This window comes from Pipra filicauda, unplaced genomic scaffold, assembly GCF_003945595.2.
Source record: "Pipra filicauda isolate LSUMZ 115617 unplaced genomic scaffold, ASM394559v2 scaffold95_size2449627_pilon, whole genome shotgun sequence".
Classification (NCBI taxonomy): domain Eukaryota; kingdom Metazoa; phylum Chordata; class Aves; order Passeriformes; family Pipridae; genus Pipra; species Pipra filicauda.
In genome coordinates, this window is record NW_024105153.1 from 1,830,402 (window position 1) to 1,843,988 (window position 13,587).

Genomic DNA, 13,587 nt, shown 5'->3' on the forward strand with positions numbered 1-13,587 from the left:
TTACAATTATATGCCTAAATTAAAGCATTAAAAAATATATAAACATCATTGTAAGTATTTTCAAACAAATCCCAAAATACCTCCCTTTTCTTCCCTCCATCCAAAAAGAAGTAGCATGAAGATGAGGAAAGATGTTATCCACCATCTAAAGACCTTAGTAAATTGTCACTAGTATACTCACGGAGCAGAAGTGAGGTGATTGTGAACACTTCGGCTTTCTTTAAAAAGCATCCTAAAAGAGTGAAGAGAAAAAGAACATGAGGTGATTCTACTGTGACAAATGGCACTTGACCACAAAATACAAAAGTATGCTTTGATTTTCAGAGCCACCCTTTGATTATCTGTTCCCAGAGTAGCTAATAAGTAGTTTGTATTGCTGTCATGATACAGGTCCAGGTATCCATAAACAGAAGAATGCTAAACAAAAAATTATAATAATTTAAGTTTACATTCAAAATACCTCAGTAAATGGCCAAAGAGAAGTCAACATAAGAGAATATTACTTCCTTCAGCTGGACAGAAGAAACTCATTTTGAATTCTCTCTCCTCAAAGGCTAATTAAATATTTAAATATCAAAGTAAGGATTACTGTAAACTCTTCACACTGCATGCCCAACACAGTGATCATAGGTTTGGGTTTGTGGTTCTTAATCTGTTGTGGGTTTTTTTCCTCTGTGCTTTAAAGAAAGTCAGGACACAGTAGCCAAGCTTGTTTCTAATTTTCTTCAGTACTCTGTATAGGCTATTCTGAACCATTTCTGTGACTTTAGTTATACTGGACTTACACATACAACTTTACTACAGAGCCAAGGAATGGCAAGAGCCAGGATGACCAATCTCAGCAGTTCACGTGCTGTTATTTCAATGTTATCAGGTCCCAAGCTGACAACTGGGAAGTGAAAATGATTCCTGACCCGTACCTATCCTACAGCTTGCTATCCAAATGCAGCTATAAATAGACAATTAATGAAAACTTGGTCCCCTTCCTTGTTTCCAGGTAGGCAAACCAGAACAGACGAGATTTTCCTACACCACTGCAATCACACTAACTCGCCACATCATGAACAGCTGTCTAAACAAGACCTTTTCACCTGTAGAGCTGCAATAATTATGAAAAATCCAAGTAACCACAAATATTACGTCATCTGGTAAAAAAAACACTGACATTCTCTCACTACAGTTCAGTGCCTTACTTCTCAGATTCCACTTCCAGCTCCATTTTCACATTTTCTTCACCATACTAACCTCCAAATCCCCCTGTCAGAGACTACTGAATGCCTATGAAGAATATCATGGAGCAAAAATAACATTTCTGATTACATGTTCAATGTGCCACTTTCTGACCTACACAGCTTCTCCAGAATATTTCCCCACCTCCTTCTTGATGCTTTGTCCATTCCTCAATCTTTTTCATTTGGAAATGAAAATTCAAAATTAATCACAGGCCCCAGTAATTTGCAGTATCATCCTTAAAGAGAAAAGGGTAGTACTACAAGAACAAAAAACAAAAATGGTACAAAGAAAAGAGAGTGCAGTATATATTCCAAGAACATGCTTGAAAAATAATCCCTCTGTTGCATACATATATTTAGATATAAAAGTTCATGAGAGAGAGATCAGTACGAAATTGTTTCTCTCTGATCATGATTTCAAGTCAAATGTGCTGTTTGACCTGCAAGCCTACTTGCATGACCACCTGCAAAGATGACAATCTTCTTGGAATTAAAGGAAAGACTTCCTATTCCTTACACTTCGGTTTTTTTGAACGTACACCTATTTGGGTTGCAGATTTTTTTCAGACACACATGGAATTAATATGCAACCCAATTACAAAAAAGCAGTTACATTATTTGAAAAGGCTTTGGGATCCTTTAAGATGAAAAAGTATTTCTCTAAATCCATGGATATTAATAAAACAATATCCTGGGGCACAGTACAGAAGTTATACACATGGAAAGTTGACGTGACAAAGGTAGTTGCGATACAAATGAACAAGGTGTAAATTCACGAGTTTCATTCCAACATGAGGAAGAACTTCTTTACACTGACGGTGGCACAGCACTGAACAGGCTGCCCAAGGAGGTTGTGGAGTCTCCCCCTCTGGAGACATTCAAAACCCACCTGGACACTTTCCTGTGTGACCTGCTCTAGGTGATCCTGCCTTGGCAGGTGGATTGGACTAGATGATTTCCAGAGGTCCCTTCCAACCCTAACAATGCTGTGATTCTGTAATTTGAAGTTATGATCAATACCTTACTGCATGCTTCTTTACAAACCTATGAGAAACATTAAATACAGTTAACTTTGGAAGAGCAAGAAATTCTTTCTCTGAGCTGAACCCACAAAGGTCTGGTACTGACCTACTCTGATTAGTAAGAATTCCTTATGAATAGTCAATAGATCAGTTTTAGCATTAAATGCCTACTCATTTTTTTTCCATTTTACATAGCTCCTTTTCACTTGAGGCTGCATATAAAAGTGAAAAATTATAATCCTTCAGCATGATAACCTCTACCCTGAAGTCCCAACAAAATGAGCATCCAGAATATGAATTTTGTGCTGTATTAGGAGTTACCACTGCCAGACTGCAGGAAATACTTTCTTTTTCTCTTTGCATAACTGTTTGCCTACAAATTACAATACATCGCTTCCTAAACAGAAACCAGGGAATTGCCTCCCAGTAGATACAGGACAATTTGTAAATCATCATGGTACTAAAACTGCCCAGTTGATAAATGAAGCCTTGCTGGTCAACAAGAAGTTAACATCTGTTCGCTCTTGGGGTTTGTTTGGTTTGTTGGTGGTTTTGGTTTGGTTTGTTCTGGGGAGCTTGGGGCTGGGAGGGCATTTTGGGGGTTTCTTTTGTGTTTTTTTTTGTTGAAACCAATTGTATAGATAGTTTAAAAGCTCACAGAAATTTTCAGCACACTTGTTAAATAAAAAGGAGAGAACCAAATATGTTATATGGCTTTCAAATGCAAAGTCTGAACATGCTTCACTTCTATGTATTCTTGAACCATCTCACAGTATCTCTTGGCTATTTCACCATTATCATCAGTGATCTCCGTATCTGTTCTTAAACTAAACTGGGATTCCTTGTCTCATCTACTTCAGTAAAATCTTAATAAGATAATACCTCACTCATCAGCATACTTAGTACAAAACTAAATCCTTGAACGGAAATAAGTCAGTTGTATACCAGGAAGTGTAAAACTTAATTTGTTCCTTTCATTACCATTTCACCAGCAGCTCATTGTCTACACATTGTCTATTCTAAGAAATATCTCAGTACAGTTATTTTTACACCTTGATACAGATTTGACTAATCTACAATCAAGGTATTCCTGAGCAAGTTGATGAGTATTGTTGTATGATTTAGCTTTTTCAGTCAGGTCAAGATTTGATGGAAAATTGTCTTTTGCAGTGGGTGCTACAGGAGGAAAGAACTCAGGCCAAATCGTATTTGCTTCTCTTTCACTCCAAAGCATTTGAAAACTTGGTCAAACTTGTATTTCACAATGGTTAATATTGCTTTCATTTTATCCCCCCCATTTTGTATGGTTGTTTCTTCTTATGGCAGTAGGAAGCAATTATAGAAACTAGTGTATTTTTAACTGCAGTATCACAGAGCATCCCAATTGCATACAGGAAATAGAAGGCACAAATCATAAGTGTTTTCTGAACGCTAGTGTTGAAATTGCAGCTTATAATTTTAAAGTCTATGTAAGCAGTCTGATAATGCAGTGTGACAACATACAGGCAAAACTGCTTTCTATATCACTATCACTTCTTATATCACAAAGAACTTCCCAAGCAGTTACCCTCCTGCCTCATACTTTCCCCTCAAACGAAGCATCACACGCTATGTTCCGAGCTTCAGTAAATTCAGTCCCCAGCAGATGACAAAAATCTAACAGTTCTCCAAGGAAAAGAGTGGGTTTTTTCACTCTCAGGCTTGCAAACAAGACAGAAAAATTCATTTTGGAAAAACATTCATTCTAAAATATTCCAGCTTCATGAACATACTCTAAAGTTCTAACTAATATTAACAGTACATCATTGAGGTCAAATGTAAGACAATAAAAAAGATTCAAAAAATAGTTAACACCAAAATGAATAGATTTATAAAGCAGGTATCTTACCTTGCCTGCATCCAGCCTTTAGGCCAAAGTGGTTTCACTTCTGTTTCCATAAAGGTTTTGAGGTAATCTTCAGCAGACTGACTTCTATTTGGCTCTAGCTCATAGCATCCCAGCTTGATCTTGACAAGATTACACAACAGAGACCTGCAAAAAGAAACAAAAGAAAAGAAACAACCCTTTCAAAAACTCAGCAGAAAACGGCTGAGAAATGAAAGCTGCTGTCCAGTGATAGTTGCAGGAAGTGCTCAGTTCCAATCGTGTTTTTTGGATGTTTGCACTGCACAAATTTGCTACTACAAACCGATATGATCTACCACTGTCACTCCTCCTCCATTTCCAACAGACTGTATGGCTCTTATTTTCATCCTACTATTATTCTGTAATTTGTTTTATATTTTTTGTGGTTTTCTCGTAGCTGAAACATGTCCTCTCACTTTGCTCACAGTGACCCCTCTCTCACTTGTCTGAAAGGAAGTGAAATCCATTCTACACTGAGTATTTCAACAGAAGATTCTTTCTGACAGAGATTCTTTTATTGTCCTAGAAAATATAAAAGTGCACACAGTTAAGTAAATCAGCCTTTCCGAGCCTCTTGAATGAAAAAAGCAAGAGATTTAAATATCTCTTCTTCAAGTATGGCTCCCTCCAGGCCAGTCCAAGGTATATTGGTTGTATATATTTCATGAAAGTTTCTTACCTGTTGTCTTAACATACTAAAAAGACTTATCGCGAGAAGTCCACCAGCCCCTTTAAGTAATATATATACACATTTGTACTAAAATTAGCTTACATCTTGCATGAGAAATTACTAATTTAGAATGATCTGCTTGCTTAAAAGCCTAGATTATTTAAATAATAGTAATCTGAGTTTTCAATAACATCTACTCTAGGAAACAGAACTCTAATAATTGATAATTTCAGACAAGAATCTGCTTTTGAGAGTTAATATAGAATTTGTGTTCACAGGGAATAGAAGGGGTTGAGATTCATGCACTCTAGGTGCTGGTGTGCCAAAGGATTGTTAGGATTGCCAAACCAGCATCACCAATCTTGATGGCCTGTCCTACTGTGGCAGAAATCTTTAGTGCTCACTGGTGTTTTCTAACATATTCCTTCCTAGACAGGTGGGAAGCAGTTATAACTCTGCTTACACATCTGTTCTTTGCTTAAAGAAACCTGAAGTCCTGGAGCCAGAAAATCCTCATGTATTTGGATAAAGCAGAAAAACAAGCAGTGGAACCTGAAAGGGTTGGACATAGGATGATCTTGCTTTCAAGTTAAAGAAAAAGGCTTTTCAGCACTACAGAATTCTACTTTGCATATTTAGCACCAACACTTTCCAAAACTTCTGAGGTGTAATTCTGGGAACAGTTATTTATTCAAAGTATTGTGTAATAACATCCTCCTGGAGATCACTTTATAAAGTCAGCGAAAATCACTGGTGGAAGAGGTAGTTTTGTCTCACCTCACTGTGTCATCCCAATGAAACTTCTTTCTGGGTCCCACAACCCTCTTTCCGGGTTTCTCATCATCATCTTCCTCTGATCCATTTTTCTCTCGTTCATCTTCTGTTTGCAACCTACAGTTGGAACAATTGTTTTCTTTATAGGTATACTACACAGACAAAATATTTCGTTGAAAAATAGTGTCATTTAAGGTATGAGGAAAGAAACCCACAAAGGACCTGTCTTCAGATTCTCATTATACTTCCTGAAAGGATAAACAGTTCGTCTTCCTCTCCCCACTGCTTTATGGTCCTCAGAGACAAGTAAACAAGACACATTGTACGGATGCTCTCATGGATGCCACTATAAGCTCTGTGTAGTGCCTCTGCTGGGAAATAGCAGGATGCTTATCAAAATATTAATGCTTCTCCAAGTCTAAAATTAGTTAACTATAATGGAAAAAATTAGAATGAACAAGGAATACACCATTCTCCTCCATCAATCCACCAATTTAGGAATTGTCCAGTAACCCTTCAGATTTCTTTCTCTCAAGACCTACCTCCTTCAGTTAATTGAATTTCTCTCAGGAGTCAGATGATACTTACACAAAACTAAGTATTTTGTACAATTCAAAACAGAGACACCTGTAAACTGGAGCTGAGTGCTTTTCTGAGCTCAAGGATGAACAACGTGCATAAAGACTTCCATCTGGACTCTAGAACAGGCATGCACAATCTCCAGAAATACCTACTTGGCATTCTTGGCTTGATTGCGGGCCTGACAGTCCTCTTGATACTTGCATAACTGTTCAGGCATGACATTACTGACAGCCAGTTTCAGCTTTTGCAATGGTTCTCTCAAGCGGTCATCCTGCAAATAAAGAAACACCAAACTGGTCCTGTTAGATGTAAAATAAAGAGCATTTCAGATCATTTCAAGAAAGTTATCTCCTGCTCACTCCTAAGGTAATACTCTCAGTACTATGTATTGACTTCAACAGCCATATTCTACATGGCACTTGAATCCTGTTAGGTGCAACAGCATTATATAAATACATATATTTCTCATTTAAGTCTTGAGACCAGAAATAGCAAAAGATAGTCACAAGGAATATCATGAATAGTCCAAAACATTATGCCATAAAATAACACTTTTAAATTAAAATAGGGAAGGGGAAAACACTTGAGGGGAAAATGTGAGACGAACTGACCAATCAGTATCTTAACACTTGCAAATAAATATCCAGTTAATCATGTTTCCAAAACCTCTGTGGTATAAAAAAATCCTAGGTAATGAACAAAAGATAAATATGTATTATATTATCTGAGTATCAGATTGTTATTATATGCAATTTATGTACCTCAAAAGGTAAGGACTACGTATTTAGAATTGTCTCCAAATATTAAGAACTGCAAATATTAAAGTAATATACTATACACTTCCCTACATGTTTTAAATTCTGTTCCTACATCTTCTGACTCTACATTGTTAATTTTAACTGCTTACTGAGAAGAACTAGAATATTCTATAACGTCTATCTGCTTAGAAATATCATATGAATTTGTTTGCCTTATTAGCAAGTTCCAAGATCTCTGCATTCATCTTCAGATCCTCCACAAGATTTAGTCCTGGATTTTATCTAAAGAATCTGGTCACAATACTTCAGGTCACAGATAACTTTTTTATTCAACAGTAAAAACATTCTTCAAGAGAAAAGTGACTGAAAATGGCATAAAAAGTATTTGTAAGAGAAATTTGTAAGAGAAATTTGCACAAAAAAATAGAAGCTGGGTCACCTATTATCCATCTAGCCTTCCTTTTTTCGTGACACAAAAGTGAATACAAAAGTAATTTTTTTTTTAGCCTGTCATAACCATAATTATTGTGGCTCTCTAGTTCTGCTACTTTGATATGTACCCTGTGACTACAGAAATAATCACAGATGACAGCAGAAACACTCCTTCATAGCCTGTACTAAGCTTTCAAGATGAAAGCACTTCCTTCTCAAATAAAGGCTTTGAAATACTTAAAATATTTGTTCCTAATGTAGCAACAACAGCAGTTATATGGGAAAAAGCTTTTAAACTGGTCTAGCAACTGATCCAAAATATTTTGATTTATTTGAGACTGTGTTACTATTGTTCTACTCTCCTGCACTGAGTTCTCATCAGTGTCATATAACTGACTTGTGCTGGAGCGAATCTCCCTGTCGTTACCTGGACATTGAGGTGTAACTTTTTCAGACGCTTTATCAGTGTGTCCTTATTGCATGGCACAAAAGCCTCCAGGTGAGAGTACACTCCATTGCGGATGGCAGGATTTACCTCCTGTAACTGTAGCTCAATACTGACAAACGAACAGGAGACAGTCAATCAGTGAGGCATTCCAAGATGACAACCGAACAAAAACCTAAGAAAGCTTTGTAAGCATAGCATATTCTACTATGCACACTAAAAATAGCAGCTTGGGAAATTTTCAGATAAGCTTTTTTATAAAAAGAGGAAGTCCCAATTGATGGCAAGAAACCATTCATGTATGTATTTGTCCAGCAATGTTGAACACTCATTCAAATTTTGTTTACACCCACCATTACAAATCAAAATTGATACAATTTTGACTGCTACAGTCTTCTAGAGATTACTTTTTGTTTCATATTCTATGAACACAGAACCCTCAATATTAAACACTTAGCTGAAGATTACAGAGGAAAAAAGCCAGCATTTTTCCCTCATGAAAGCTGAAGGTGTTTTAAGTTACAAAACTGGGGACAGGAACAAATAACAGCAGTTTTGTTGAACTTTACACATGAAGTCAAAGACCAGGGCACTACAAAACACTTTACACTGGATAAAGACAGACAGTCATGACAGGAATTGTATTCGTATATAAATCTCTTTAGCTAGTAACTGGCTTAGACTGATCTACCTTCATTGAATTTTAAGGGCTTTGTTGGAACAACCTCAATAATACTTCCTCTTCTGTACTCTTCCTTTTACCCCCTTTCCAAAAAGGGAAGGTTGTACAGATAAGCACTTACTCCAGAAGAATATTATTCATGTCTTGCGTGAAAAACTTCTTCCTGCCTTCTTCATCAAACATCTTGGCAGCCTGAAAATACAACAAAAAAGAGTATCCAAGTTCATAGAGTACTTTATCCCAACAGTCTTTGTATCTTTACTTTTACAGCTGCATCACATTCTTATTTTCCAGATAATGTTACTTGGAAAAGAATAAACAAAATCAAGTTATACTCGGCTGTCTAGATAAAATTAGGGTTGTTACTGTTATACTCAAATAAACGCCCTGCTCTAGGGCAAACAATCATTCTACTTGCAATTTGCCTGGATCACTGATGTTAACACATTCATCGTTTCAACAACCATGAAGAAAGGAAATGGTAGAGATGTTTTATTATCTCAACATCAACAACATTCTGCTACTGTGAGTTCTAAGAAGAAGAGCATTGCTTGACAAGTCAAGCATGCAAGAGCATTAACACATTTCTACTCCATCTTTTTCTACCTGTAATCTGCCTTACCCAGTTACAACTTGCCAGTTTTCTTAGATCCATCTCAAACCTTCATTGCAATTTCTACAAAAGGATTATGTATGCTAGAGGAATACTTCATCCCTCTTTTCTGGTGCCATCTTTAGACTATATCTCTAATATTTTTGTCTGGTCTCTTCCTGAGTCTGTTTGTAGCGCAGGGAAAAAAAAAAAAGACAGCCTCATATATATACACACACACACATACACACACACACACACACACACTGATCTCACAGGAATTCCCATGCAGAATCCCTTTATCTTTGTTCTTATTGCCTAGATGCTTATTTTCACAAACAATGACAGCTTACAGTAGAAAGCCAATTCCTTGTACCATTCTACAAAAACCACTAGTGTTGATCTACCCTGCAGATTTTTAGAAGTCAAGAGAAAAAAGAGCCCCACTTTGAGAGGCTTATTGTCATCTTATATGTTGGCACCGGGACCAGACAGTGAATATCTAGAGAAGCTGGAAACTGGTACGCACGCAGAAAAGTGGGCAACTGTGGTATCATTATAGTGACTGACAAACATTAAGGGCAGCCAACATGCTACAAGGCTGAATATTCAAATAATTAAGAATCTCTAATTCTGTCTTTAAAAACTACAAATAAATGCAAGCGTTAACTTGATAAAATGAATTTATTACTATTAAATACTTACTTTCTTGCTCTTTGTAACTGGCCCATTTAAGTTTGAAAGAAAAATATTTTCTAGAATTGTGAACTCTACACTGCACAGGAAAACAGTGTGATACTCTATCAAAACCATAAGGTAGCCCATTGTTCTGAATGTTTTACCACATGAACATTGATACTGGAGTTTAAGCTCCTGCAAGGACTGCATTCCACTCACTGTTTTCTACCATAAATTCAGCTGCTGAGGGGATGGTACTATCTGTTTAAGAATACTGAAGTATTTGTCCTGCTAAAAAAATTAGAAAGGTTATAGATGTTTACAAGTGATAGGATACCAAAAAGACAAGTTTGAAAGTCTGAAATCCAGTATCTTTAAGCATAATTAACACAAGGATTAGCATCATCGTCTGGTTTATATAAAGTGGAAGGAAATATATGCTTTGATATTTCAGTCCCAGGTAGACCTTAAAAGGCAATTCCAGTACTATGCTATCATACTGGACAGTATTGCTAGCTTTTAAGAGAGCAACACTGGCAGATTCAAAAACTTCATCACTATTACTAAACTGTGGTTGGGTTTTCTCCCCACAGATATTCTCTTGACAGTTACCTTCAAAAGAATTGAAAAAAGCCCTTTTACTTTCCTGCTTGTGTACAATATTGCCTTCTGTCATGGTAGTTCAGAATTGCCCACTTAGGGAACTAGAACACATTAATCTACAAAAGGTAAGGGAGGAAGTTTTTATTAAATTTAGTTAGTGGCTAATTTTATTCTTTTTTTTTAATCTTGATGTATTATACACCATCCATGGAACATTGGCTTTTTCCTACAACATTATAAACTTATCTGTCTTTGTGCTGAAGAGCTCTAAAGCTGTGAGCCTGATAAGTATTTGAAAAGACACATTTATTTTTAGTGCTTTTTGGAAGATTGCAATTTGCAGGAGGTATGGAAGTTGCAATCTGAAAGTCAACACACAGTCTAGTTTCTCCCCCAGTGTAAGGGCAGACTTACTCTGCTCAGCCAACAGACTTCCAGAAGACACTGTCAAAAGCCAAAGACAGAAGAGTTCCCACCTGGTCTAAGTGGAAGGTGTCCCTGCCCATGGCAGGGGTGTTGGACTAGATGATCTTTAAGGGCCCTTCCAACCCAAACCATTCGATGATTCTTTCAAGAGTTATGTTTGCCAAGAGCCACCAAATAGAAGATTTCTTCCAACTGTTTGTGGATTGTGTTTGTGGATTGTGAAGCAACATGAATTTACTGGGGGCAAGTCACTAACACTTTCTGACTTTTGGACTAATCCAGTTCTGCAGTTTTGCTAGAAGCTTGTGTTGATTCCTAGCAAAATTAACCTGAATATTCAAAAGGTAGACAGAATCTCTTTCACTTTAGTAAATATTAATCCCTTGGCTGTATTTAGCTTGGTATGTTGAAAAATCAGTAAGAAAACTGGAACGCTTTACATACAGGAAAGATAAATATCACATTTTATCATTACCTATCCTGCAGCAAAGCAAGCTCTGCCACTGTTTAAAATATTTTATTTTTGTCCAAAACAGGCAGTAACTTGAACTACTTTTACAAAACTTACTCTGCATAAGGAAAAGCTGCACTTTATTCTAAGTAAGGAAAAGCTTTAATATCATAATGTGGACAATCAAACAACAAATTTATTCTCAATTTAAGATAACATCCACAGCTGAAACAAGGAGTATATGACACCTTAATAGCTCTGATCTCTTTCAGTAAGATATTGTGATATTTGTAACTTGTTGACTTAATACCATTCATCACCATTTTTGAAAAGTTTGGACTCCATTCTAACCTTCCAGAAGAAAAAGTTCAGTTTTAAGGTTGTTTGGTTTGTTTTTTGTAATTGGGTGGTGGTTTCTGGGTTTGGTGGGGGGTTTTTTTTTGTTTGTTTTCTTTTTTCTTTTTTTTTTCCCCAACTGGCAAGTTAAAGCCAAAAATTCAATACATGGATGTGTAAGGTGCGTGTATATTTCAGGTTTCCTCCTCCAAAATAAGAAAACACCCATCCCTTACACCAACTAATAATTCAAGTTAAAGTAACACTGATACTTCAATTATGGAGAAAAACCCAAATAAACATTACAAGTTAGTGTACACAGAACATTTAGAAAACCTTGTTTCCACTGTGAAACAAACACTGCTTGAACAATTGGCCTGCATCATCTCCATGCCTATTTCCATCCGAGTATAAGTACAGCCATTAAGATGGACATTAAGATCAATTCTTCATTTTTAAAGTTTCAGCCAGCAATTCAAGGATGACACCCAAGGTCCTAATTGTTCTTCCTTGTTCTCTCAGATTCCTGAATGCAATCCATTACCAGTGAATTCATACTTACTGTTCGAAGGTCTCCAATGCGCTTTTCAAGTAGCACAGGCAGACCTTCTGGGAGGGCAGGCACCTGCTTGGGTGTCATGACCTGAGAGGTGTAGGTTGCCTGAGTGACATTTCCATTTTCTCCTGACAGCTCAGATACCGGGCTGCCATCAGAAGTGCCATCAAGCAACTTGTCAAAGTCAATGTCTCCCAGCATCTCCAGGGCACTTTCAGTTTCTTGCAGGAGCTCAGGTTCATTTGTGCTACCAAAAATGGAAAGGACAGGATCGTTGATCCTAAGATTCAAGTCAGAGATATCGTTTCCTGCACTGAGAGAGGAGGAAGGAATTTTACTAGGGGTAGGGGTTGCGACAGTCACTGGAGGTTTTGGACTAGATTCCTTCTTCCTCATGGCTTCCTTCTCCTTTTGAAATTTACGGATCATGGCAGCCAGAGAAAGCGAGTCTTTATACAATTTCTTTTTCTTCTTCTCAGACTTGTGTGAATTTAAGGCCATTACTCTGCAGAGGAAAGAAATCTTTCATTAGCATGCACGTGACTTTTGAGGCCTTAGTAACCTTTAACAAAAAACTCAAAGTTTAATACAATTAAAAAATTATCGGGGAAGAAGCAAGTACTTGGTGCTTCTGTCTTCAGACTATTTTACCAATTATCATAAAGCTTTGGTGGTCATGTGATTTCTTGCTGTGAATTGATTTGTTTTGCTAAGTTTGGCAGACATTAGGTTATTTCAAAGGTTATTTCATTTTGACTTCTCAATTTCATTACAGAGAAGTCGGCACAATTGTTAAACTCATAGCAGACTTGTGCTACTAAAATACTTAAACTTGCCTCTCAAGACTCCTGAATGATGGAAAGTTGCTTTAAGTTTAGGCACACCGTGTATATTAAATTCTCTTCACTGCTAAGAATTTTTACATGCAGACTCAACATCTATATACTACTTAAACTGAGAATTTTTCGCCAATTCATCACCTTGATGAAAAATAAGATCAATAAATTTTCAATACCAACATGAATATTCATAATAAGACAACTTCCACTCAGTGACAATTTTCTAAAAGCCAATTTAAAAACCCACCACCCTAATCCTTCTATGCTAGCCTAAGAACTCAGGAAAGCACACACAAAGTCAGTAAGAAACACGTAGAATAATTAAGTTGTATTTATAGTTTTCCAGATTAGAAACAAGAGGATAGAAAGAAGATCAGTTTTCATTAGAAGATGTAATTCTTAGTGCTACCTAAGATGTTGGGTGGGACAATGAAGCTTAATGTTATTCATAAGACTCAAAATTTTTCTTCTGTGATTTGTCCTTTCTTATTCCTTGTTCAAAATTTCAGGGGACAAAAAAAAATTAGCTTTTAGGACTGATCCATACAAAACCCCCACAAAAATTCTGAAATAAAATCTACTAGCTATTAATTATAGTTTCAA

The 13,587-nt window shown here is 36.6% G+C and overlaps 1 protein-coding gene across 3 annotated transcripts in view; it reads right to left on the bottom strand.

The window, feature by feature from the left end:
- Positions 1-13,587, bottom strand: part of UBN2 (ubinuclein 2) — a 48,451-nt gene that overhangs the window by 11,342 nt on the left and 23,522 nt on the right. For all 3 annotated transcript variants that reach the window (XR_003541017.2, XM_039391415.1, XM_027722591.2), the window contains exons 6-12: positions 12,152-12,650; positions 8,625-8,695; positions 7,804-7,933; positions 6,339-6,457; positions 5,608-5,721; positions 4,143-4,286; positions 182-232 (exon numbers count right to left, since the gene is read on the bottom strand). Coding sequence is in view for 2 of the 3 variants with exons in the window: in XM_039391415.1 (XP_039247349.1) it covers positions 182-232; positions 4,143-4,286; positions 5,608-5,721; positions 6,339-6,457; positions 7,804-7,933; positions 8,625-8,695; positions 12,152-12,650 (1,128 nt within the window). In the remaining variant the exon portion in view is untranslated. The remainder of the gene's footprint in view (positions 1-181; positions 233-4,142; positions 4,287-5,607; positions 5,722-6,338; positions 6,458-7,803; positions 7,934-8,624; positions 8,696-12,151; positions 12,651-13,587) is intronic.